The 27,919-nt window shown below is 42.3% G+C and overlaps 1 protein-coding gene across 2 annotated transcripts; it reads right to left on the bottom strand.

The window, feature by feature from the left end:
* Positions 1 to 378: 378 nt before the first annotated feature.
* Positions 379 to 21,155, bottom strand: LOC110526361 (semaphorin-7A). 2 transcript variants are annotated; one of them, XM_021607266.2, is made up of 14 exons: positions 20,739 to 21,154; positions 13,310 to 13,452; positions 12,267 to 12,314; positions 12,059 to 12,160; positions 11,872 to 11,965; positions 11,675 to 11,782; positions 11,420 to 11,562; positions 10,835 to 11,013; positions 10,572 to 10,680; positions 10,263 to 10,434; positions 9,257 to 9,372; positions 2,073 to 2,218; positions 1,416 to 1,492; positions 379 to 1,285 (listed from the first exon to the last, which is right to left on the bottom strand). In XM_021607266.2, the coding sequence occupies exons 1-14, from the start codon at positions 20,836 to 20,838 to the stop codon at positions 927 to 929; spliced, it is 1,896 nt and encodes a 631-aa protein (XP_021462941.1). In that variant the 5' UTR covers positions 20,839 to 21,154; the 3' UTR covers positions 379 to 926. The 2 variants fall into 2 exon arrangements, 1 of the variants encoding a protein (XP_021462941.1); XR_002473936.2 differs by having other exon boundaries at positions 1,268 to 1,285; positions 2,015 to 2,218; positions 20,739 to 21,155.
* Between the last annotated feature and the right edge of the window lie 6,764 nt (positions 21,156 to 27,919).

Consider the following 27,919-nt stretch of genomic DNA (forward strand, 5'->3'; position numbering starts at 1 on the left):
TGAGCAGCACTCCATCACTCTCCTTCTTGGTCACATAGCCCTTACACAGCCTGGAGGTGTGTTGGGTCATTGTCCTGTTGAAAAACAAATGATAGTCCCACTAAGAGCAAACCAGACGGGATGGCGTATCGTTGCAGAATGCTGTGGTAGCCATGCTGGTTAAGGGTGCCTTGAACTCTAAATAAATCACGGACAGTGTCACCAGCAAAGCACCCCCGCACCATCACAACTCCTCCTCCATGCTTCACGGTGGGAACCACACATGCGGAGATCATGTCTCACAAAGACACGGTAGTTGGAACCCATCAGGCAAAAGGATAGATTTCCACCAGTCTAATGTCCATTGCATGTTTCTTGGCCCAAATTAGTTTCGTTTTTTGATTCCATATGTGTTATTTCATAGTTTTGATGTCTTCACTATAATTCTACAATGTAGAAAATAGTACAAATAAATAAAACCCCTGTAATGTCCACATTTTTAACTGGTACTGTATATATTTACAACTATCATGCTGTTAGCATGAAACTTAAAAGTTAAGAAAATATATATATATTTCTAAAATGTCTAAAACTTAAGTGTTTTAGCAATATACTATACATTCAGATTGTCACATAAAATATTTGAAACATCTGCAAAGTTCCATATTGGAAAACAGAGCATAATTATAAAATATATAAAGGCCAATTCCTCCAGATAAATCATTAACTTAGCACAAGTGCAGTTCCTTCAACTTCTACAGCGTTCTGTTTTTTGACCAATTGATCGTGAAAGAAACAAAGGAAATGGCTCAGTCACTTGACTGTTGACTGTCATGTACTATTCTTGAGGTAGCGTGGGTGTAAGGAAGACCAAAGTACAAGTGCAGACATGTCCAAGTCAAGTCCGCTAGGCCATAGGGCTGGGGTGAGAACCCACAGAGCTGATTCTAGCAGAGCAAAGTCAGGACCAGTGTTAGTACCAGACCCAGACAAGCCAAGCGGGGAGAGGCCAGGCCTGTGGCCCCACTGTCTAGCTGTAACTTGTATTGCACCAGGGTCCTGTGGTAGCCTCTCTCCTCAGACACACAGCTGTATGTTCCCTGCTGCTCAGGGCCCATGCTCTCTATTAGCAGGAGACACTGGTGCTCTGACCCTGTGGAGATGCACGGTGTTGATGTGGTGTTGCCATGGTGCCTCCAGCTGTACTCAGCGTGGCTGGACAAGGTTGGGCAACTGAGGAAGTACTTTGAAGATAGAGGAATTCTGATTTCATCTGCAGCGCCAACTGGTGACCTTGGAAAGTAAACTAAGAGCAAAACATTGCTTTAAGACTTCCATAGCTAACCATTGTGGATGGTTTCCATCCTTTACTTTAGTACATGGTCATAATAAATGGTTTTGTATTTATACAAGGGTGGCTGTAACACACTACACACCTTTACTTGCAGTAACTCCTCTGGATATGTTGCTGCATACTTGATGGTTCCCATTCTCCACATCCTGAATTGTCTTACTGTAAAAAGACAAGCACATATGAGTTAAGGAGTCTCAACAAGCAACTCAACCAGAAAATAGTGAATGTCTCTTTTCTCTCAGAGGTTCCTCATTCCGGTCTATGGTATAGTAGGGTGTCTACCTTGTGGTGGGCAGAGTGATAGTTATTTAAAAGTGCAGAGCTGAACTGAAACCACAGTGCATAGAGCGTTTGACTACACGAGAGGAAGTGTAGTATACTTTTAACAGCAGGTGGGGATCAGAGTGAGAACTAACATTTCCCACTGACACACACTGCAGACAGACTTGTTACGTTTAATCTAATGAAGTATATTGTGTTTGTTTTCATGCCTCATCTGACATCACATTTGTTTGAACTTTATTTTGTTTGTTTTCGTGGCCTCATCTGACACCACATTAGTTTGAACAAGGCCATGTTGAGCTGAACTGATGGAAAATAAGGTTCACAGGCTCACAGGAAAACACAGAGAGGAAAGCAATATGTCGGCAACCATTAATGAGAAATATATTTTCAAATCACCATTAAATATCTATACAGCAAATGCTATAATCTGAAAGCAGGCTGCGCTTGGTCTCACTTTGTAGCTGTGGTGCAGTGATTGCCGTCCCAGCCGCAGTAAGGGTCTCTGGCCAGGACACAGTCTTCACACTGGGCTCCATACTGCTCACAGCTGCCCAGGTCAATCTGAACCAGCTCTCTGCTGGAGGCCAGATACAGCTTCCCCTTGAACACAACACCACAAAAACATTAGTACTCAAAAGGGTTCTACCTAGAACCTAAAAGGGTTCTTCCGTTGTCCCCATCGAAGAACCCTTTTTGGTTCCAGGTAGAACCCTTTTGAGTTCCATGTAAAACCATTACAGAGTTCTACATGGAACCCAAAAGAGTTCTACCTGGAACCAAAAAAGTTACAGTGCCTTGCGAAAGTATTCGGCCCCCTTGAACTTTGAGACCTTTTGCCACATTTCAGGCTTCAAACATAAAGATATAAAACTGTATTATTTTGTGAAGAATCAACAACAAGTGGGACACAATCATGAAGTGGAACGACATTTATTGGATATCTCAAACTTTTTTAACAAATCAAAAACTGAAAAATTGGGCTTGCAAAATTATTCAGCCCCCTTAAGTTAATACTTTGTAGCGCCACCTTCTGCTCTGATTACAGCTGTAAGTCGCTTGGGGTATGCCTCTATCAGTTTTACACATCGAGAGACTGACATTTTTTCCCATTCCTCCTTGCAAAATAGCTCGAGCTCAGTGAGGTTGGATGGAGAGCATTTGTGAACAGCAGTTTTCAGTTCTTTCCACAGATTCTCGATTGGATTCAGGTCTGGACTTTGACTTGGCCATTCTAACACCTGGATATGTTTATTTTTGAACCATTCCATTGTAGATTTTGCTTTATGTTTTGGATCATTGTCTTGTTGGAAGACAAATCTCCGTCCCAGTCTCAGGTCTTTTGCAGACTCCATCAGGTTTTCTTCCAGAATGGTCCTGTATTTGGCTCCATCCATCTTTCCATCAATTTTAACCATCTTCCCTGTCCCTGCTGAAGAAAAGCAGGCCCAAACCATGATGCTGCCACCACCATGTTTGACAGTGGGGATGGTGTGTTCAGGGTGATGAGCTGTGTTGCTTTTACACCAAACATAACGTTTTGCATTGTTGCCAAAAAGTTCAATTTTGGTTTAATCTGACCAGAGCACCTTCTTCCACATGTTTGGTGTGTCTCCCAGGTGGCTTGTGGCAAACTTTAAACGACACTTTTTATGGATATCTTTAAGAAATGGCTTTCTTCTTGCCACTCTTCCATAAAGGCCAGATTTGTGCAATATACGACTGATTGTTGTCCTATGGACAGTCTCCCACCTCAGCTGTAGATCTCTGCAGTTCATCCAGAGTGATCATGGGCCTCTTGGCTGCATCTCTGATCAGTCTTCTCCTTGTATGAGCTGAAAGTTTAGAGGGACGGCCAGGTCTTGGTAGATTTGCAGTGGTCTGATACTCCTTCCATTTCAATATTATCGCTTGCACAGTGCTCCTTGGGATGCTTAAAGCTGGGGAAATCTTTTTGTATCCAAATCCGGCTTTAAACTTCTTCACAACAGTATCTCGGACCTGCCTGGTGTGTTCCTTGTTCTTCATGATGCTCTCTGCGCTTTTAACGGACCTCTGAGACTATCACAGTGCAGGTGCATTTATACGGAGACTTGATTACACACAGGTGGATTGTATTTATCATCATTAGTCATTTAGGTCAACATTGGATCATTCAGAGATCCTCACTGAACTTCTGGAGAGAGTTTGCTGCACTGAAAGTAAAGGGGCTGAATAATTTTACACGCCCAATTTTTCAGTTTTTGATTTGTTAAAAAAGTTTGAAATATCCAATAAATGTCGTTCCACTTCATGATTGTGTCCCACTTGTTGTTGATTCTTCACAAAAAAATACAGTTTTATATCTTTATGTTTGAAGCATGAAATGTGGCAAAAGGTCGCAAAGTTCAAGGGGGGCGAATACTTTCGCAAGGCACTGTACATTGCAGGAAATACTGGAACAATGACTTGACTGCAAAAGAAAGTTAGTGGATTACAATTAGAACACCACTTCTTCTACAATATTATTATAGAGATATAAATATAGTTATGGTTGAATTTGTCCCTGTCTTTTTATATTTTTTATTTCACCTTTATTTAACCAGGTAGGCTAGTTGAGAACATGTTCTCATTTGCAATTGTGACCAGGCCAAGATAAAGCATAGCAATTCGACACATACAACAACACAGAGTTACACATGGAATAAACAAAACATACAGTCAATAATACAGTAGAAAAAAAGAAAACAAAAAGTCTATATAGAGTGAGTGCAAATGAGGTAAGATAAGGGGGTTAAGGCAATAAATAGGCCATGGTGGCGAAGTAATTACAATATAGCAATAAAACACTGGAATGGTAGATGTGCAGAAGATTAATGGGCAAGTAGAGATACTGGGGTGCAAAGGAGCAAGATAAATAAATACAGTATGGGGATGAGGTAGATAGATGGGCTGTTTACAGATGGGCTATGCACAGGTGCAGTGATCTGTGAGCTGCTCTGACAGCTGGTGCTTAAAGCTAGTGAGGGAGATATGAGTCTCCAGCTTCAGTGATTTTTGTAGTTCGTTCCAGTCATTGGCAGCAGAGAACGTGAAGGGAAAGGTGACCAAAGGAGGAATTGGCTTTGGGGATGACCAATGAGATATACCTGCTGGAGCTCCTTGCTACGAGTGGGTGCTGCTATGGTGAGCAGTGAGCTGAGATAAGGCGGGGCTTTACCTAGCAGAGACTTGTAGATAACCTGTAGCCAGTGGGTTTGGCGACGAGTATGAAACGAGGGCCAACTAACAAAAGCGTACAGGTCGCAGTGGTGGGTAATGTATGGGGCTTTGGTGACAAAAAGGATGGCACTGTGATAGACTGCATCCAATTTGTTGAGTAGAGTGTTGGAGGCTATTTTATAGAGGACATCGCCGAAGTCGAGGATAGGATGGTCAGTTTTACGAGGGTATGTTTGGCAGCATGAGTGAAGGATGTTTGTCGCAATATAGGAAGCCATTTCTAGATTTAATTTTGGATTGGAGATGCTTAATGTGAGTCTGGAAGGAGAGTTTACAGTCTAGCCAGACACCTAGGTATTTGTAGTTGTCCACGTATTCTAAGTCGGAGCCATCCAGAGTAGTGATGCTGGACGGACGGGCAGGTGCGGGCAGTGATCGATTGAATAGCATGCATTAGTTTTACTTGCATTTAAGAGCAGTTGGAGGCCACGAAAGGAGAGTTGTATGGCATTGAAGCTCGTCTGGAGGTTAGTTAACACAGTGTCCAAAGAGGGACCAGAAGTATACAGAATGGAGTCGTCTGCGTAGAGGTGGATCAGAGAATCACCAGCAGCAAGAGCGACATCATTGATGTATATAGAGAAGAGAGTCGGCCCGAGAATTGAACCCTGTAGCACCCCCATAGAGACTGCCAGAGGTCCGAACAACAGGCCCTCCAATTTGACACACTGAACTCTATCAGAGATGTAGTTGGTAAACCAGGCGAGGCAATCATTTGAGAAACCAAGGCTGTCGAGTCTGCCAATAAGAATGTGGTGATTGACAGAGTCGAAAGCCTTGGCCAGGTCAATGAAGGTTAAGATGTCATTTAGGACCTTGAGCGTGGCTGACGTGCACCCATGACCAACTCTGAAACCAGATTGCATAGCGAAGAAGGTACGGTGGGATTCGAAATGGTTGGTAATCTGTTTGTCAACTTGACTTTCGAAGACCTTAGAAAGACAGGGTAGGCTAGATATAGGTCTGTAGCAGTTTGGATCTAGAGTGTCACCCCCTTTGAAGAGGGGGATGACCGCGGCAGCTTTCTTTGGGAATCTCAGACAATACGAAAGAGAGGTTGAACAGGCTAGTAATAGGGGTTGCAACAATTTCGGCAGATCATTTTAGAAAGAGAGGGTCCAGATTGTCTAGCCCGGCTGATTTGTAGGGGTCCAGATTTTGCAGCTCTGTCAGAACATCAGCTATCTGGATTTGAGTGAAGGAGAAATGGTGGGGGCTTTGGCGGGTTGCTGTGGAGGGTGCCGGGCAGTTGACCTGGGTAGGGGTAGCCAGGTGGAAAGCATGACCAGCCATAGAGAAATGCTTATTGAAATTCTCAATTATAGTGGATTTATCGGTGGTAACAGTGTTTCCTAGCCTCAGAGCAGTGGGCAGCTGGGAGGAGGTGCTCTTATTCTCCATGAACTTTACAGTGTCCCAGAACTTTTTCGAGTTTGTACTACAGGATGCAAATTTCTGTTTGAAAAAGCTAGCCTTAGCTTGTGTATATTTGTTCCTAACTTGCCTGAAAAGTTGCATATCACGGGGGCTATTCAATGCTAATGCAGAACGCCACAGGATATTTTTGTGCTGGTCAAGGGCAGACAGGTCTGGAGTGAACCAAGGACTATCTATTCCTAGTTTTACATTTTTTGAATGAGGCATGCTTATTTAAGATGGTGAGGAAGGCACTTTTAAAGAATAACCAGGCATCATCTACTGACAGGATGAGGTCAATGTCATTCCAGGATACCCCAGCCAGGTTGATTAGAAAGGCCTGCTCACAGAAGTGTTTTAGGGAGCGTTTGACAGTGATGAGGGGTGGTCGTTTGGTCACAGACCCATTACGGATGCAGGCAATGAGGCAGTGATCGCTGAGATCTTGATTGAAAACTGCAGAGGTGTATTTGGAGGGCGAGTTAGTTAGGATGATATCTATGAGGATGCCCATGTTTACAGATTTGGGGTTGTACCTGTTAGGTTCATTGATCATTTGTGTGAGATTGAGGGCATCAAGCTTAGATTGTAGGATGGCCGGGGTGTTAAGCATGTCCCAGTTTAGGTCACCTAGTAGCACGAGCTCAGAAGATAGATGGGGGACAATCAATTCACATATGGTGTCGAGGGCACAGCTGGGGGCAGAGGGTTGTCTATAGCAAGCGGCAACATTGAAAGACTTGTTTCTGGAAAGGTGAATTTTTAGAAGTAGAAGCTTGAACTGTTTGGGTACAGTCTTGGATAGTAATAGAGAACTCTGCAGGCTATCTTTGCTGTAGATTGCAACACCGCCCTCTTTGGCATTCTATCTCGGCGGAAAATGTTACGAGTTAGGGTTGGGGATTTCAGGGTTTTTGGTGGTTTTCCTAAGCCAGGATTCAGACACAACTAAGACATCCGGGTTGGCAGAGTGTGCTAAAGCAGTGAGTAAAACAAACTTAGGGAGTAGGCTTCTAATGTTAACATGCATGAAACCAAGGCTTTTACAGTTACAGAAGTCAACAAATGAGAGTACCTGGGGAGTGGGAGTGGAGCTAGGCACTGCAGGACCTGGATTAACGTCTACATCACCAGAGGAACAGAGGAGAAGTAGGAGAAGTGTACGGCTAAAGGCTACACGAACTGGCCGTCTAGCACGTTCGGAACAGAGAGTAAAAGGAGCAGGTTTCTGGGCATGATAGCATAGATTCAAGGCATAGTGTACAGACAAAGGTAAGGTAGGATGTGAGTACATTGGAGGTAAACCTAGGCATTGAGTAATGATGAGAGAGATATAGTCTCTAGAGACGTTTAAACCAGGTGATGTCATCGCATATGTAGGAGGTGGAACAACATGGTTGTTTAAGGCATATTGAGCAGAGCTAGAGGCTCTACAGTGAAATAAGACAGTAATCACTAACCAGGACAGTAATGGACGAGGCAATTTGATATTAGAGAAAGGCATGCGTAGCCAAGTGAACATATGGGTCCAGTGAGTGGTTGGGCTGACTGGGGACACGGCGATTCAGACAGTTATCAGGCCGATGCTAACAAGCTAACAGTTAGTAGGCCGGGGCTAAACACACTAGCAGTTAGCAGACCAGGGCTAGCAAGCAAGCAGTTAGCAGACTGGGGCAAGCAAGCTAGCAGTTAGCACACCGGGCTAGCAAGCTAGCAGTTAGCAGACCGGGGCAAGCATGCTAGCAGTTAGCAGAAGGGCCTTTGGGGGACGTCGCAATGGATGTAAGTCTGTTTTTGCATCTTCGTGCGGTGACGTTGATAGACCAGTCGTGGATTAGTAGGGTTCCAAGTAGCTCTAGGTAGCTAGCAGGCCGCAGTTAGCAGAATGGACCTTCAGCGGACATCGCACCTTAGGGGCTTGTTGGAATCCTCGGGCAGATTATGTCGGTATTCTAGAAGTAGAGGATTGGTGGGGTTCCGCCGATCGGCAGTAGAAGGGGTCCGGATATTGTAGCCCAGGAGTGGGCTTCGGTGGTAGCACAGGAGCCCTAGCCGGGCTAGCTTCAGGCTAATTGTTGCTTGCTCCAGGATGGAAACGCTAGCCAGGAGTAGTCACCCGGGATTGCGGTTAGCTATCCAGGTGAAAATGTTCAGAGTTTGCGGTAGGAATCCGGGGATATGAAGAAAAAAAGAAAAGAAAAAAAAATAGGTCCGTTATGCTCTGGTTTGAGTCACGTTGTTCATACTGGCGAGAGCTTTCCCGAGCTAAAGGTTTGCTGATGACCGCTAGCAATGGTTTGCTGACTGATAGCTGGTAACTAGTTAGCTGGCTAGCTTCAGTTGAGCGATTCCAGATCCGAAATAAATCGAAATACTTTAGAGAAAAAAAGCAGATCCACGCCACATTGGGTGAGGCAGGTTGCAGGAGAGTATTTAGAGGTTTAGGAAAATATTTTTAAAAGATATGCAAAGAAAAAGATGTAAAAATATATATACAAGGGACACAACTGGACAAAGACGTCTGACTGCTACGCCATCTTGGATTGCTGTCTAGTGTCCCTCCCATCCCGTTCAGACCTCTGGGGCGTATTGTGTTCGGATTTTGGAAACCACCTTCCAATGTGGGCGCATTGGAGATGGATATAACGTTAGCAACAGCCTACAACATTCTGTGTATTTGAATAAGGCATGTGATTTCAAACCTGTGGCCAATACTTATTATCCAACTAAATCCACAATGCCATCAAATGATACGCAGATGGAATGCATTTTAAGGACAGCAACATCTACAGTTCAAACATCAAATGTTCAGCCGTGATCAAGTAACTGATACACATGTTAAAACATGGTTTGAAAAGGATCTCTTTGACTCTGTCTATTCCACTCCATGTCTCATTACTACATTGCTACCATTGTTGGATCTCAAAGGGGAGGTTTCGGTGTGGGCTGTGTTCCTTGACTCACCGTGGAGGAGTGCAACATCATACTGAGGATGTGTGCGCTGTAGTTAAAAGGTTGTAACTCAGCGATGACGAAGACTTGACCATCCCTCTCCAGAACCTTATGAATCCCTCCATTCTCTAGTGTACACACACACACACACACACACACACACACACACACACACACACACACACACACACACACACACACACACACACACACACACACACACACACACACACACAGCCAGTGTCAAACAGCAGTCATTCATCATTGAGGATATGAGTGAGAGTCAAACATTACAAAAATAAGTGTGTAAGAAATGTCAACACAGTCATTTAAGCATAACACACACACAATAGTTAATGTTTCATCATAATGTTGAGACATCCTCTAGTCATATTACACCACTCACAGTACAGATGCAGATGCATGCTGGGCTATATTTATGAGTATCTATGACTATTGCTACAGTAATGCATCCGATACTGTACTTCAATTACATTCATCAGTCTCATGTCCAGTTTGTACGTCTCTGACACACCCTACAAACTGTTTTGCAAGCATTCATCTCAAGTTAGGGTTGATTGCATAAGTCTATGTGTGCCATGAAGGGAAATGAACTGTGGCTTGGCAAAGACTCGCAGCACAGTGTGATAAGAGTATACTTCCCCTTAGCTCTCTTTTTTAAACTTCAAAATAAACTGTTGACAGGCTTTTACTACACCTTACAGCGTGAAAATAAAGTGTCACTTTACACCTTGTAGTACCATATATGGTCAATAGTATTTCAACCTTCTGAAAGCCTCTGTCTCTTGAAACTGGTGTGAGTATAAGATGGAAACTTTCTCATCTCATCCACATTCCTATAAATATACTGTACATATATACACAATATGGCTCCTTATCATCACTTGCTGCAGGGTCATAAGGGGTCTATGTTAAAGGTCTCCAAACATAAGGTTTCCCGTCATTCCTTTCAGACTGATCATTTCTGATTCATTGTCTAGAGATCAAAACTTCTCACCTAGAGACAGAAACAGGACATTCCCTTTGCCTTGGACTCTGTCCACGCGGATGTGGTGGTAATACTGGTGAGTGACCAGGAGAGGCCCACTGGTGACCCCCTCCTTCATCTCTAAAACCTTGTCCACCATCTTCAGGACTTCCATGGGGAGTTTAGTACTGTCTTTAACACACTACAAGAGGATGGACACGTATGTATACTTCAACATACGAAGACATACACAGAATACAGTCCAATATTGTAGACATACAGAGTAAAGGAGTAGCGCTGACTAGAAAGTCATATTGTTGAGTATATTGTTTAGCATACCTCCCCAGGTCGTGGGCTTGGAACGGACCCCGTGTGCCCAGTGAAGTTGGAGGTTTTAAAGATATGGTCAATATCTTCTATGGTGTAGACACATACAGCACTCATACCCCTAGGGATAGACACAGAGCTCAGCAAGTTTCAACTATCCACTGCAACATCATGTCATAAACTGTACTACGAGTCCCTGCTACCAGCTCCTGTTGTGTTGTTATTGTGTATGTTACTAAGGCCCATTCTGAACTATCTAAAGTATGTCGTCCTACCAGCCATTCCTGAAGAGTGCATAGACCCTGGTATCCTGCCACCTCTCTGCCAGAACAGTGTTCACGTCCACTAGCTGGGTGAAGTACAGCCTGCTGTCATGGTCTCCACAGAAGAGCCTGGCACTCAGCTTGGAGGTCCACCTGAACTGCAGATAAGACTTGGGCCCTCCAAGATCAGCCTGGAACACACATGCAACCACAGACATGCTAAGATAATCACAGTGGGCAGTGCACACACCACTCAAGGAGACCCCAATGGAATTAGTCTTAATTAAGGGCTTAAATGGGCAGAAATGGAGTGGTACCACATATGAAAGATCTACAAATATTTTCTGAACTGCAACACTGGTGATTACATACAGTGCAAGCATGATTCATGTTCTACAGTATGTAGTGCTTACCAGTGGAGGCTGCTGGGGAGAACGGCTCATAATAATGGCCGGAACGGAGCAAATGGAATGGCATTAAAACACTTGGAAACCATGTGTTTGATATATTTAAAAGCATTCCACTGATTCCACTGCAGTTATTACCACAAGCCCGTCCTCCCCAATTAAGGTGCCACCAACCTCCTGTGGTGCTTACCATGCAGACTTGAGCAACCCAGGGAACCCAGAGATCACAGCCCAAACACGGGTCTCGGTTCTTCTCTATGTAGAAAGCATATAGTCTGTCCTGCAGACGATCCTCTCTATGCCCGCTAGCCACCAAACTCACATATCTCTGTTCTAAGGAAAAGAACAGGAGAAATAATGACAGTCCATGGACAGTCTGATCAGATATACAGTACTACGCAAAACAATGTCAGGCCATGTCTTGTTCTCTCGCCCTGTTCCATACCTGTTCCACTGTTTTCTGTCCATAGCTTCTTCTTCCCGAACCTGTTGATCCCCACGGAACGCTCTGTGCCTGAGTGAGTGGTGTAGAACTGCTCTACCTCAGGAGAACCTGGAGACACAACACATTAGCTCAATAACCACTCATGAACATTAGGTCATATTATAGGGTAATGTTTTCCATTTAGACATTTTCCTCACCAATGAGGAGCGATGGCTCTCTTTCATTTATGTGTTGTTTAATGTCTTGGATGGCCTTGGATCGAGTGCAGTTAAACGGGTCGTCTGATGGGTTCTACAGTGGAATCGTTTTGTGTTAACATGCCAATGGCAAAATGGTACCATGAAAAGTAATGTATACTTTTATAATGAAAAGTATGTCCCATACCATGTAACAGCACAATGTGTGTTGTTGTCCATTGGTTCCACACAGGAACAGTTGGTTTGGATCTTTAGTCTTGCATAAAACAGTGATGTTATAGTGACAGTCCTGAAGGACAAAACAGAACTGGTTGTATACAAAATATTCTATGTGTAACTTTAGTAATGAACTGTACTATAAAACCAACATCCTCTCATCTTTACATGATACTCACTGGTGATGTGGGATCATTACTTCTACAACCCTCTCCAAACACAGGACCCTGCAAAGGCAATCATTAAAAACATTGTATAGGTACAGATGTAGGATCTTCATTTGAGCCAGTTTAATAGAGCAGGAAAATACTCATGCAGCAACAGGACGTGAATTATTATGTGGATAATAATTAATGGACATTTTATGTAGGTGTTGATACATTTTTCTTTAGGGTAAATCAAGTGACATTTTAAAGCGGAAATTACAAACTTTAAAAGCCTTTTTAAACCTTGAATATACAACAGGTTTGCATTTCCTGCTGTGCAGCAACGACATAGTGATAAAAGTAAGATCCTACATCTGTACATGTAGAGTACTATTAGGTTCTAATTATCAGAGTAAGAACTCGACGGACACTACGAAAGCTTAAACCAACTTCATTCTTCCCAAAGGATCGAACAGCTGAATCGACAAAGACAAGGTTACAATAGTGGTAGCATATGTACCCCACTTTGGGTTGAGTCTCCTCCTTCTCGCTAAACATTGCATCTTTATTGCTAGGCAGGACACTAAGTAATATTGGCAATAAACGGTTCCTTTTCCCATAACGTGACCTGACCTTGATCCCCTTATCAGTACTGCCACATGTGACTGTTTTCCCTGCACTCAGCCCCTCCCAAGCTTAATTACACCCACCATAACATTTCCTCCTACAGACATCTCCTGGTGTAAACTCTGGGCTATGGCACCCGTCATGTCTCTATTAGGACTAATGATTAATAATAGTTAAAGCTCAGAAATCCAAACCCATCAGTACAATGTTCAATACATCCATTTCAACGTAATCTAGTCTACAGCATGTAAGAGGGGAAGGACTGTTTAGCTAAATATTTACTGTAAAAATATCAATAACCCTCCCTCTGTTATTCCCATCAATTACATTACAGCAACTGTATTGGACAATCCTACTTAGAGCACAACCTGAATAGAGCTAAATCAATACAAAGCAAAACAATACGCAAGTAAGGTTTGCAGTAAGGGTATGTAACTCAGTCATACTACCATTGTAGAGGTCATAGAACTGTGGAAGTTTGTCTGGAACAGGTTTATGCTGCCTGTAGCATATACTATGTTGTCATGAGGGCCGTGCAAGAGCTCTATACGGCTGTTATTCCCAGACAGGTGGATTCTTAGGAAGCTCACATCTGAGGACAAAGAGATATAAATAATTAAGAAAACATATGACTGGACATATGTTCATGCAAAAATGTGCTCATTGAGATTACACTCTGGAACTTCTGGAACTAGGATAACTTCTTGGAAACCATGATTGATCCCATTAATAAGGGATCCTAGCTTTCACCTGGTCAGTCTATGTCATGGAAAGAGCAGGTGTTCCAAACAGTTCCTGTTTTTAAAAGGAGTGCAAAGGCAAATTGAGTTACACTTCACAGAGTAGGCGTTCCCTAATGGAAATACGAACATGCATGCTAGAACACGCCGATAGGATCCCGCTAGTTCGTGCTTTGCTCTGCCCACCTCCATGCTTGTTCTGCCCACTATGACTCATTTGTTCCCATTTGAAACAACGGTCAGTGGTCTATCTTGGTACTATACTGTCTTTGCAACCTGGTCTCAGAGCATTTCGTATTATTCTGTACGTAAATCCGAGACACTCCATTTAGTATATGTTACATTTCGTATGGTATGTATTAATTTTCGTATGATACATTACAAATTTCAATTGTACAATATGTTACAAACTGCAATTCGTCCAAAATGTTACGAATTTGTAAAATGTACAACTTCTTACGATTTTCTAAATGTATGATATGTTACAAATTCCAATTTGTAGTGGCTAATGTTAGCTAGGGATGGCTAGGTAGCTAAGCTAATGTTTGCTAGCTGTCTTACGTTAGCTAGGCTAGGGGTTAAGGTTAGGTTTAGTAGTTAGGTTAGCTAGCTAAAGTTGCTAAAATGCTAAAGTTGCTAAAACGCTAAAGTTGTATGTGATGAGATTAGAAGATGCAACCTTTGGGTTGCTAGACATTCGTGTTATACATCCACCCACCCTCATTTTGTTTCTGCCTTGAGTAACCTTCCGTCTTATGCAGTGGAGGGTCGTCATTCAGGGCAGGTGGGGCAGAGTATTATTTATTTATATTAAATCATTGAGTCAATAAAGCCTCCATACAAACATGGTCTCTTTTCTGCTTTCTTGCGTAAGGCAGCTCCAAAATGCAGGTGTTTCAGCCCATTACCAACACTCCGTTAAATACGGAGCGTTGGTAATGGTCTCTAATTGCGCCGTGATTGGCTCAGTGTTCTGCCACTCATGGGGACACTAGGTCACTGCCAAATCTAAGGGTAGAGCTCTAAAATACAAGCCCCTTGGGTACTGCAATAGAGTTACATTAGAAGTGCCCATCCAAGGTTCAAGGTTATTGGCCACAGATACAATTACATCATATTACTTTATATATACATTAACTTTGATTGGACTGATCATGTCAACATCATACTTTCAAAATCTTAGCTAGCAGTCATCATCATGAATCAAATTGACAACCTACTAGTAAATCCTTTTTAATCCTTGTCATATGAAGAGAAATAATGGAGAGAAATTATAGATAAAATGTATCGGTGCAGAGCAGTTCGACACATACAACGACACAGAGTTACACATGGAGTAAAACAAACATACAGTCAATAATACAGTAGAAACAAGTCTATATACGATGTGAGCAAATGAGGTGAGATAAGGGAGGTAAAGGCAAAAAAAGGCCATGGTGGCAAAGTAAATACAATATAGCAAGTAAAACACTGGAATGGTAGATTTGCAGTGGAAAATGTGCAAAGTAGAAATAAAAATAATGGGGTGCAAAGGAGCAAAAATAAATAAATAAATAAATAAAATAAATACAGTAGGGAAAGAGGTAGTTGTTGGGGCTAAATTATAGGTGGGCTATGTACAGGTGCAGTAATCTGTGAGCTCCTCTGACAGCTGGTGCTTAAAGCTAGTGAGGGAGATTAGTGTTTCCAGTTTCAGAGATTTTTGTAGTTCGTTCCAGTCATTGGTAGCAGAGAACTGGAAGGAGAGGCGGCCAAAGAAATAACTGGTTTTGGGGGTGACCAGAGAGGTATGTATACCTGCTGGAGCGCGTGCTACAGGTGGGTGATGCTATGGGGACCAGCGAGCTGAGATAAGGGGGGATTTTACCTAGCAGGGTCTTGTAGATGACATGGAGCCAGAGTATGAAGCGAGGGCCAGCCAATGAGAGCGTACAGGTCGCAATGGTGGGTGGTATATGGGGCTTTGGTGACAAAACAGATGGCACTGTGATAGATTGCATCCAATTTGTTGAGTAGGGTATTGGAGGTTATTTTGTAAATTACATCGTCGAAATCGAGGATTGGTAGGATGGTCAGTTTTACAAGGGTATGTTTGGCAGCATGAGTGAAGGATGCTTTGTTGCGAAATAGGAAGCCAATTCTAGATTTAACTTTGGATTGGTGTGGGTCTGGAAGGAGAGTTTACAGTCTAACCAGACACCTAGGTATTTGTAGTTGTCCACGTATTCTAAGTCAGAGCCGTCCAGAGTAGTGATGTTGGACAGGCGGGCAGGTACAGGCAGCGATCGGTTGAAGAGCATGCATTTAGTTTTACTTGTATTTAAGAGCAATTGGAGGCCACTGAAGGAGAGTTGTATGGCATTGAAGCTTGCCTGGAGGGTTGTTAACACAGCATCCAAATAAGGACCAGAAGTATACAGAATGATGTCGTCTGTGTAGAGGTGGATCAGAGACTCACCAGCAGCAAGAGCGTCATCATTGATGTGGGCGGCAGGGTAGCCTAGTGGTTAGAGCGTTGGTCTAGTAACTAGTAACCAGAAGGTTGCAAGTTTAAACCTCCGCGCTGACAAGGTACAAATCTGTCGTTCTGTCCCTGAGCAGGCAGTTAACCCACTGTTCCTAGGCCGTCATTGAAAATAAGAATTTGTTCTTAACTGACTTACCTAGTTAAATAAAGGTAAAATAAATTAAATGTATACAGAGAAGAGAGTCAGTCCAAGAATTGAACCCTGTGGCACCCCCATAGAGACTGCCAGAGGTCCGGACAGCAGACCCTCCGATTTGGCACACTGAACTCTATCAGAGAAGTAGTTGGTGAACCAGGCGAGGCAATCATTTGAGAAACCAAGGCTGTCGAGTCTGCCGATGAGGATGTGGGGATTGACAGAGCCGAATACGGCTGCACAGTATTGTTTCTTATCGATGGCGGTTAAGATATCGTTTAGGACCTTGAGCGTGGCTGAGGTGCACCCATTACCAGCATTACATATACATTACATTACACAAGAAGTTGGAAATCGCAAAGTCAACACTGAGTGGTTTGGAAGGAATCAGTGGCTAACTGCAAGCATTGCAAAGCAATCACTGGATGTGTGGATGTGTGGTCCCAATGTGTGGATGTATGGTTCCAATTCTCAGTTTAAGGTTCTCTTTTCAACATGATTTCTGGAGCGCTCAAAACAACTGTTAACTCAGAACTGGGAAATCTGACTTCAGTGAGTTCAAGACAACTGGGAAAAAACAAGCTCCGACTGGGAAAATAAGTTTTGAGTATCTATATGAGTATAAGTATCTATATCCATAGTAAAACGAGTACTATATCGACATAACCTGAAAGGTCGCTCAGCAAGGAAGAAGCCACTGCTACAAAACTGCCATAAAAAAAGCCAGACTCCGGTTAGCAACTGCACATGGGGACAAAGATCGTACTTTTTGGAGAAATGCCCTATGTTCTGATGAAACAAAGATAAAACTGTTTGGCCATAATGACCATCGTTATGTTTGAAGGAAAAAGGGGGAGGCTTGCAAGCCAAAGAACACCCTCCCAACAGTGAAGCACGGGGGTGGCAGTATCATGTTGTGGGAGTGCTTTGCTGCAGGAGGGACTGGTGCACTTCACAAAATAGATGCCATCACGAGGGAGGAAAATTATGTGGATATATTGAAGCAGCATCTCAAGACATCAGTCAGGAAGTTAAAGCTTGGTCACAAATGGGTCTTCCAAATGTATAATGACCCCAAGTATACTTCCAAAGTTGTGGCAATATTGCTTAAGGACAACAAAGTCAAGGTATTGGAGTGGCCATCACAAAGCCCTGACATCAATCCCATAGAAAATTTGTGGGCAGAACTGAAATAGCGTGTGCGAGCAAGGAGGCCTATCAACCTGACTCAGTTACACCAGCTCTGTCAGGAGGAATGGGCCAAAGATTAACCCAACTTATTGTGGGAAGCTTGTGGAAGGCTACACGGAACGTTTGGCCCAAGTTAAAGAATTTAAAGTCAATGCTAGCAAATACTAATTGAGTGTATGTACACTTCTGACCCACTGGGAATGTGATGAAAGAAATAAAAGCTGAAATAAATCATTCTCTCTGCTATTATTCTGATATTTCACATTCTTAAAATAAAGTGGGGATCCTAACTGACCTAAGACAGGGAATTTTTACTATGATTAAATGTCAGAAATTGTGAAAAACTGAGTTTAAATGTGTATGTAAGGTGCCGACTTCAACTGTATGTATACTGCAGCTTCAAAACTAATACTAAGTGAATGTTGTGTAGTAAGCTGTTAGTAGCCCATGTGCCTCACACTAATAACTTGGTCACCTTTCACCTCTTAATTTTGCCTACTGTTCTGAATTGGTGGTGCACATGTAGCCTATAACCTGTTTCAGAGAAATGTAATTATTGAATGTTGTAAGAGCTTTCATTGTCTGCTAATATGCACCCTTTATTTATCATACGGCTCTGACTTGGTGTACAGGGAGAACACTTTAAGAATGGCCCATGTTCTGAATTCTGTCGCTGTACATTTCAAAAGTGCTGAACAAATAGTTATATTGACTACGTCCGTCCTAGCTCGCTCATTAATCGAAATTCCGGATGCCTTATGCCATTGTTTGTAAATCTCAATTGTCAGTAAAAATCACATTTGTTTAAGCAAGTCAGGCATATCAGCTAGGTTTTTTAAAAGGCAGTAAATGAGGCAGTAAATCAGTAAATTAGAAACTGTTTCGCTGCCAGACAAGGTTTTGCTGATAGCCAGGTGTAGCAGTGGGAAGGTGTTTGGACTGCTGTTGGGACTCTGCTGTTGGGACAGCTTTATGTAGGCCCTAACAGTTTGTGGGCACCATTTGTCACCGTTATAGTGCAATAATGTATTGTTTAGTGTTGTGTTGTGTAGTGGCATTCATCCACCCAATCTTTTTTGTTTTTTGCCCTACCAAGCTGTACATGCTAAAATCCGGTGGTGGTAAAAAATTTTTTTGTCATACTTGAGTAAAAGTAAAGATACCTTAATAGAAAATGACTGCAGTAAGAGTGAAAGTCATCCAGTAAAATACTACTTTGAGTTAAAGTCTGAAAGTATTTGGTTTTAAATATACAGTACCAGTCAAAAGTTTGTACACACCTACTCATTCAAGGGTTTTTCTTTATTTTTTATATTTTCTCCATTGTAGAATAATAGTGAAGGGTGGTTACTTTAAAGAATCTCAAATCTCAAATATATTTAGATTTGTTTAACATTTTTTTTGGTTACTACATGATTCCATGTGTTATTTCATGGGTTATATAATGATTTTCCAACAGTTTTGAAGGAGTTCCCACATATGCTGAGCACTTGCTGGCTGCTTTTCCTTCACTCTGCAGATGGGATGGTGTATCGCTGCAGAAGGCTGTGGTAGCCATGCTGGTCAAGTGTGCCTTGAATTCTAAATAAATCACAGACAGTGTCACCAGTAAAGCACCCCCACACCATCACACCTCCTCCTCCATGCTTCACGGTGGGAACCACACATGCAGAGATAATCCGTCTCACAAAGACACAGCGGTTGGAACCAAAAATCTCAAATGTGGCCTCAACAGACCAAAGGACAGATTTCCACCGCTCAAATATTAATTGTTCGTGTTTCTTGGCTCAAGTAAGTCTCTTCTTCTTATTGGTGTCTTTTAATAGTGGTTTCTTTGCAGCAATTTGACCATGAAGGCCTGATTCACGCAGTCTCCTCTGAACAGTTGATGTTGAGATGTGTCTGTTACTTGAACTCTGTGAAGCATTTATGTGGGCTGCAATCTGAGGTGCAGTTAACTCTAACCTATTCTCTGCAGCAGAGGTAACTCTGGGTCTTCATTTCCTGTGGCGGTCCTCATGAGAGACAGTTTCATCATAGCGCTTGATGGTTTTTTCAACTGCACTTGAAGTAACTTCAAAAGTTCTTGAAATTTTCCGGATTGACTGACCTTCATGTCTTAATGTAATGATGGACTGTCATTTTTCTTTGCTTATTTGAGCTGTTCTTGCCATAATATGGACATCTTCTCTATACCAACCCTACCTTGTCACAACACATCGGATTGGCTGAAACACATTATGGAAAGAAATTCCGCAATTTTTTAACAAGGCCACCTGTTAATTGAAATGCATTCCAGGTGACTACCTCATGAAGTTGGCTGAGAGAATGTCAAGAGTCTGCAAAGCTGTCATCAAGGCAAAGGGTGGCTACTTGGAAGAATGTCAAATCTCAAATATATTTTGATTTGTTTAACCATTTTTGGTTACTACATGATTCCTAATGTGCTATTTCATAGTTTTGATGTCTTCACTATTATTCTAAAATGTAGAAAATAGTGAAAATAAAGAAAAACCCTGGACTGAATAGGTGTATCCAAACATTTGACTGGTACTGTACTTACGTATCAAAAGTAACTGTAGTTGCTCAAATATACTTAACAAAAGGAAAAGTTTGAATAATAAAAACAAATCCTTATAATAAGCAAACCAGACGGCACAATTTTGTACATTTATTTTTATTTACAGATAGCCAGGGTCACTAAACCAACATTCAGACATTGTTTACAAAGCAATTGTGTTTAGTGAGTCCGCCAGATCAGAGGCAGTAGGGATGACCAGGGATGTTCTCTTGATAAGTGTGTGAATTTGACTAAGCAGTCAAAATGTAACGAGTACTTTTGGGTATCAGGTAAAATGTATAGAGTAAAAAGTACCACAATTTCTTTAGGAATGCAGTGAAGAAAATTTGGTAAAAAAATATAAATAGTAAAGGAAAGTACACATTCCCAAAAAAACGATTTTATTCTTAAAGTACTTTAGGCCACTGCTAAAATCGCCACTGGTCTTATGTAAACATACCAAACATATATAACGTACTAATTTGAATGTCTGGGATTTACTTTTAATATGTTACGTCTGGTCTATGATAATAGTCTGGTCTTTGATAGCACAGTTCAAAAATTATGAGAGAAAGAGTACTCAAAGAGAGTCGGGTCCTTTTGGCTATTGTGGACTCAAGACACTTTTCCTCCAGATATTTTAGTATTGAATATAAATCGTCTCCTAATAGGCCTAATCTTTCAACAATTGTACTACTGATTTAAAATGAAATGCTTAACTTACCTTTGTCTGTCAATGTCACTCTAGGTTTGTGGGAAACGTCCGAAGCTTTCACCGGAAAAAATAGTCCTAAAAAGACTGCAAAGAGCGCGAGTAGACTCATGCTTTTTTGAGTCTTGGTTCTCGGCAATTAATTACTTGAAACTGTAGTAGCGTTATTTTAGCATATAACACGAGGGTGAGGTCTTTACAGTCTGGTCTTCCATTTAGTATTGTCTTCAATCAAGTACAGTAGCCTAAAAGTAGCTTAATTGTTCGTTAGTGAGACAGACTCCACTCAGTAATATTTTTTGGATAGACCACGCACTTGATATAGTCTCTTCCGTCACGCAAAGCATGTACGTAGTCTAAATTCAGAGAAGGCGAGACTAGTCTAGGCTAAACAGTAGCCTCTCTCTTCCGACCCAGGTTTAAAACATTAATTTAATCGGATCAAATCTTAATCAAGTTTTAAAAGGATCCGCCCCTTTTGAAAATCCTAAAATGACATACCCAAATCTAACTATCTGTAGCTCAAGACCTGAAGCAAGGATATGCATATTCTTGATACCATTTGAAAGGAAACACTTTGAAGTTTGTGGAAATGCTAAATTAATGTTGGAGAATATAAAACATTATATCTGGTAAAAGATAATACAAAGAAAAAAACATGTGTTTTTTTGTATTTTTTTGTACCATCATCTTTGAAATGCAAGAGAAAGGTCATAATGTATTATTCCAGCCCAGGCACCATTTATATTTTGGCCACTAGATGGCAGCAGTGTGTGTGCAAAGTTATAGGCTGATCCAATGAACCATCGTATTTCTGTTCAAAATATTGTGTCAAGACTGCCCAAATGTGCCTAATTGGTTTATTACAGTTTTTCTCAATTGCTAAAACACTAAAACCCATTGGCTGAACAAAGTTCTCAGTTGCCTGGACTCATTTAGCTAATTATGCAGTCTGTTGTCAATACCTTAAACCATTTCACATGGTAAAACACAATTTGCAGATCTCACTTAGACTTTTCAGCAAATCTCTAAACACATTCTCATTCTCAAAACACATTCTGCACATGTCATCCATACTGGTAAACACAAGTGGCAACAATCAAATACAAATAGAGAAGACATGTCATTGATTGAACACAACCACTAAAAATTGATTTAACCTGTTTCAAATGATGCGACACAACCAATATAAGCCAGTTCAGAGAGCAAACAGGTTGTTGAAGGTGGAAAGGAGAAAGTCTGAGAATGGATAGAAGAAACAATGTGAGAGGACGAGTGCGTATGCGAGGTGGGCGACGAGGGGGAAGAGGAGGAGGAGGGCAAGAAAGAGGAAGAGGATGATGAAGAGGAAGAGGAAGACAAAGAGTGGAAATATCTGATGAAATTCGAGCAACAGTTATAGACCATGTTCTTGTACATGGACTGACAATGAGGGAAGCATGACTTAGAGTGCAACCCAATTTGAGCCGATTTTCTGTGTCCACCATAGTAAGGACATTCAGAGAAGAGAACAGGTACAGGATACTACTGTATTTTTGTCATTGCAAATTTACTGTACTACACTATATGCAGCTGTTTCAATAGACATTTGTAAAGTTAATCACTGCATGTATTGTACTGCATGAATATGTTTTGTAACTGCACAACTACTTTTTGTAGAATTGCAAGGTTGCCACGTGCAGGTGGAAGGACAGCTATATTCACTTGGGAGCAAGAGGCCGTTATAGTTGGCATGGTCCTTCAAGATAATACAATACGACTCAGAGAAATCTAGGAATGAGTGATACAAGACAACACACACTTCCAGGGAATTGACAGTGTGAGCATTTCCACAATTGGCCGTTCATCTTTGTCGATGAAGCAGGCTTCAATCTAACAAAGAGGAGAAGGAGAGGCCGAAACATGATTGGACAGCGGGCCATTGTTGAAGTCCCTGGTCAACGAGGTCGCAATGTCACAATCTGTGCTGCTATCAGCAACCATGGTGTTCTACATCATCATGTTACACTCGGGCCATATAACACCAGGCACCTTCTAAGATTTATTGCCAATCTAAGATATATTTTATTTGAGCAGCAGGTTCAAGAGCAGCAGGGTCAAGAGCTAAATGAGAATCCCATTCCCACCTATGTGATAGTGTGGGACAATGTCAGTTTCCACCGAGCTGCTCAGGTAAGGGAATGGTTTAACATCAATGGGCAGTTTATGAACTTGTACCTCCCTCCATACTCGCCTTTCCTGAATCCGATTGAGGAGTTTTTTCCTCTTGGAAATGGAAAGTATGATAGACAACCCTATACCAGAGTAAAATCTGCTGCAAGCCATGGATATAGCCTGTGGTGATATAGGTGAGGAATCATGTCAGGGCTGGATACGGCACACAAGGGCTTCTTCCCCCGTTACCTCAGGAGGGCCAATTTTGCTTGTGATGTCGACAAAGTGCTCTGGCTTGACCCAGCCCAAAGACAAGAATAAGCACATTGATCACATGTTTACACCTTTTTTGTCCCTTTTAGTATTGTATACTGTAGTACAGTGCATTGTTGGCTGAATACTGTACAATGGACAAATTGTATGGCCCTGAACATTGTGCTTTCCATTTATTAACAGTACTGACTGCTCAATAGATTTTGACTGGTTGCAGGTTCATATCAACAAAGAACAAGAATTACAGTATCACAGAGACAAAGGACAAGTTTGTGAGATGCAGGGTACAGTACTGTAAAAATAGGGGTACAAGGAGGAGGAAGAACAAAAAACAAAGTTGCAAAGAGCAAAGCAGAGTAGTAATTTCTGATCAATTTTGAGCTACTATGATAGAACATGTTTTCATTCATTGAAAAGACAATGACGGAAAAATGAATATTTTTTTTGATTCAAAATGTACTTCTCCCTGAGAATTGTATGTTTTGAACAATGTGTTTTCTATTTTTCGGTGTATTGTTTACTGACTGCTTGAGAGTGTAAATCATTTTGATCACTTTGTTTATGATTTGAGAGCAGTGTTTGATTTTGAACACAGGTAAAACTGTTTTGAGGTGAATGTTTCATTTTGCGAGAGGAGTTAGAGGTTATGTAAATAGTGCCTGAAGATGAGGTTTTGTGTTTCAGAAATTGTGTTTTAGCAATTGAGAAAAACTGTAATACATTTTCAAGTTCATAACTGTGCACTCTCCTCAAACAATAGCATGGCATTCTTTCACTGTAATAGCTACTGTAAATTGGACAGTGCAGTTAGATTAACACGCATTTAAGCTTTCTGACAATGTCAGATATGTCTATGTCCTGGGAAATGTTCTTGTTACTTACAACCTAATGCTAATCACATTACCCCACGTTAGCTCAACTGTCTTGCGGGGAATCCACCGAACATGTAGAGGTTAAACTGGAAAAATTAGCTGAGCTGTCATCAAAAGCCAAGTGGTTTTGGGCTACATTCATAGCACAGGATCATGATGAGCCCATTTGTCCTTTTAGTGCAATATACAGGTAGGTGTAATAAACAATACTAAACAAAAATATAAACGCACCATGCAACAATTTCAAAGATTTTACTGAGTTACAGTTCATAGAAGGAAATCAAATCAAATTGTATTTGTCACATGCGATGAATACAACCTTAACAGTGAAATGCTTACTTACAAGCCCTAACCAACAATGCAGTTTAAAAAAACTAGAAAAATTATAGAAAAAAAAGAATAAGAAATAAAAGTAACCAATAATTAAAGAACAGCAGTAAAATAACAATAGCAGAGCTATATACAGGGGGTACTGGTAGAGTCAATGTGCGGGGGCACCGGTTAGTCAAGGTCAATGAGGTAATATGTACATGTAGGAAGAGTTATTAAAGTGACTATGCATAGATAATAACAGAGGGTAGCACCAGTGTAAAATAATGGGGGGGGGGGGGTCAATGCATGTAGTCTGGGTAGCCATTTGATTAGATGTTCAGGAGTCTCACGGCTTGGGGGTAGAAGCTGTTTAGAAGCAACTTGGACCTAGACTTAGCACTCCAGTACCACTTGCTATGCGGTAGCAAAGTGAACAGTCTATGACTAGGGTTGCTGGAGTCTTTGACAATTTTTAGGGCCTTCCTCTGACACCGCCTGGTATAGAGGTCCTGGATGGCAGGAAGCTTGGCCCTAGTGATGTATTGGGCCGTACGCACTACCCTCTGTAGTGCCTTGCAGTCGGAGGCTGAGCAATTCCCTTACCAGGCTGCGATGTTGCAGCTGTAGAACCTTTTGAGGATCTCAGGACCCATGCCAAATCTTTTCAGTCTCCTGAGGGGGAATAGGTTTTATCGTGCCCTCTTCACGACTGTCTTGGTGTGCTTGGACCATGTTAGTTTGTTGGTGATGTGGACACCAAGGAACTTGAAGCTCTCAATCTGCTCCACTACAGCCCCGTCGATGAGAATGGGGGCGTGCTCGGTCCTCCTTTTCCTGTAGTCCACAATCATCTCCTTTGTCTTGATCACGTTGAGGGAGAGGTTGTGGTCCTGGCACCACATGGCCAGGTCTCTGACCTCCTCCCTATAGGATGTCTCATTGTTGTCGGTGATCAGGCCTACCACTGTTGTGTTATTGGCAAACTTAATGATGGTGTTGGAGTCGTGCCTGGCCGTGCAGTTATGTGTGAACAGGGAGTACGCACCCCTGAGGGGCCCCTGCGTTGAGGATCAGCGTGGCGGATATTTTGTTTCCTACCCTTACCACCTGGTGGGGGCCCGTCAGGAAGTCCCGGATCCAGTTGCAGAGGGAGGTGTTTAGTCCCAGGGTCCTTAGTTTATTGATGAGCTTTGAGGGCACTATGGTGTTAAACGCTGAGCTGTAGTCAATGAATAGCATTCTCACAGTCAATTAAAAAAATATATTAGGCCCTAATCTATGGATTTAACATGACTGGGCAGGGGCAAAGCCAATCAGAATGAGTTTTTCCCCACAAAAGGGATTTTGAGTGGCATTTTATTGTACCCAGCACAAGGTGCACCTGTGTAATGATCATGCTGTTTAATCAGTTTCTTGATATGCCACACCTGTCAGGTAGATGGATTATCTTGGCAAAGGAGAAATGTTCACTAACAGGAACGTAAACACCTTTTTGTATTAAATAATATTTTTGTGCGTATGTAAAACTCCTGTGATCTTTTATTTCAGCTCATGAAACAGGGGACCAACACTTTACATGTTGCGTTTATAATTTCATTCAGTATAATAAAGTCCTGCTTTTGTATTTGCCATAAGTGGTGCAATGGATGGCTCCTGAAATAGGGAAAAGCAGACATAACTAGCCTATGTTATCATCACAACTCTCAGAATCACATCCTTTTTTGGCAGATTATACCCAGGGGAAAAAAAATTACAAATCAAATATTCTGTGTCATATACAGTAGTAATCAGGAAAATAGGCTACATTTCAACAGCTCAGACCATATCACACTGCCAAAAATTTGCAGATGCAGCACACTGAACTACAGATGTAAAAGTTATGTGGGTCTCAGCTTGTTATAGAGAAGAATCACATGTTAATCATCATATCTTTCCAAAAGCACATGACAAGATGAATAAGAGCAGATTGATGTGCTTTTATGACACAGATGTTTTCTTGGAGGCACAGCCTTACTCAAACTAGTGGTGTGAATTTGTGCATGGGGCTGGTACAATAATCATATAATCGTATAACAGACAGCTCTGGACAAATTATGGATAATAACCATGAACTAAAACAATAATCGTCATATACATTGCTCAAAAAAATAAAGGGAACACTTAAACAACACAATGTAACTCCAAGTCAATCACACTTCTGTGAAATCAAACTGTCCACTTAGGAAGCAACACTGATTGACAATAAATTTCACATGCTGTTGTGCAAATGGAATAGACAACAGGTGAAATTATAGGCAATTGGAAAGACACCCCCAATAAACGAGTGGTTCTGCAGGTGGTGACCACAGACCACTTCTCAGTTCCTATGCTTCCTGGCTGATGTTTTGGTCACTTTTGAATGCTGGCGGTGCTTTCACTCTAGTGGTAGCATGAGACGGAGTCTACAAACCACACAAGTAGCTCAGGTAATGCAGCTCATCCAGGGTGGCACATCAATGCGAGCTGTGGCAAGAAGGTTTGCTGTGTCTGTCAGCGTAGTGTCCAGAGCAGGGAGGCGCTACCAGGAGACAGGCCAGTACATCAGGAGACGTGGAGGAGGCCGTAGGAGGGCAACATCCCAGCAGCAAGACCGCTACCTCCGCCTTTGTGCAAGGAGGAGCAGGAGGAGCACTGCCAGAGCCCTGCAAAATTACCTCCAGCAGGCCACAAATGTGCAAGTGCCTGCTCAAACGGTAAAAAACAGACTCCATGAGGGTGGTATGAGGGCCCGACTTCCACAGGTGGGGGTTGTGCTTACAGCCCAACACCGTGCAGGACGTTTGGCATTTGCCAGAGAACACCAAGATTGGCAAATTCTCCACTGGCGCCCTGTGCTCTTCACAGATGAAAGCAGGTTCACACTGAGCACATGTGACAGACGTGACAGAGTCTGGAGACGCCGTGGAGAACGTTCTGCTGCCTGCAACATCCTCCAGCATGACCGGTTTGGTGGTGGGTCAGTCATGGTGTGGGGTGGCATTTCTTTGGGGGGCCGCACAGCCCTCCATGTGCTCGCCAGAGGTAGCCTGACTGCCATTAGGTACTGAGATGAGATCCTCAGACCCCTTGTGAGACCATATGCTGGTGCGGTTGGCCCTGGGTTCCTCCTAATGCAAGACCATGCTAGACCTCATGTGGCTGGAGTGTGTCTGCAGTTCCTGCAAGAGGAAGGCATTGATGCTATGGACTGGCCCGCCCATTCCCCAGACCTGAATCCAATTGAGCACATCTGGGACATCATGTCTCGCTCCATCCACCAACGCCACGTTGCACCACAGACTGTCCAGGAGTTGGCGGATGCTTTAGTCCAGGTCTGGGAGGAGATCCCTCAGGAGACCATCCGCCATCTCATCATGAGCATGCCCAGGCGTTGTAGGGAGGTCATACAGGCACGTGGAGGCCACACACACTACTGAGACCCATTTGGACTTGTTTTAAGGACATTACATCAAAGTTGGATTAGCCTGTAGTGTGGTTTTCCACTTTAATTTTGAGTTTGACTCCAAATCCAGACCTCCATGGGTTGATAAATTTGATTTCCAT

The sequence above is a fragment of the Oncorhynchus mykiss genome, chromosome 6 (assembly GCF_013265735.2).
Source record: "Oncorhynchus mykiss isolate Arlee chromosome 6, USDA_OmykA_1.1, whole genome shotgun sequence".
Classification (NCBI taxonomy): Eukaryota; Metazoa; Chordata; class Actinopteri; order Salmoniformes; family Salmonidae; genus Oncorhynchus; species Oncorhynchus mykiss.

Bases quoted from the DNA above. Each gene is read 5' to 3' on its own strand.
- LOC110526361 (XM_021607266.2), bottom strand. From the start codon at position 20,838: ATGAGTCTACTCGCGCTCTTTGCAGTCTTTTTAGGACTATTTTTTCCG. The intron at 10,681-10,834 runs GTAGGACGACAT...GTCTATCCCTAG, and splicing joins GCACTCTTCAGGAATGGCTG to GGGTATGAGTGCTGTATGTG. The intron at 2,219-9,256 runs GTGAGTCAAGGA...GTTGTGTTCAAG, and splicing joins TGATGTTGCACTCCTCCACG to GGGAAGCTGTATCTGGCCTC.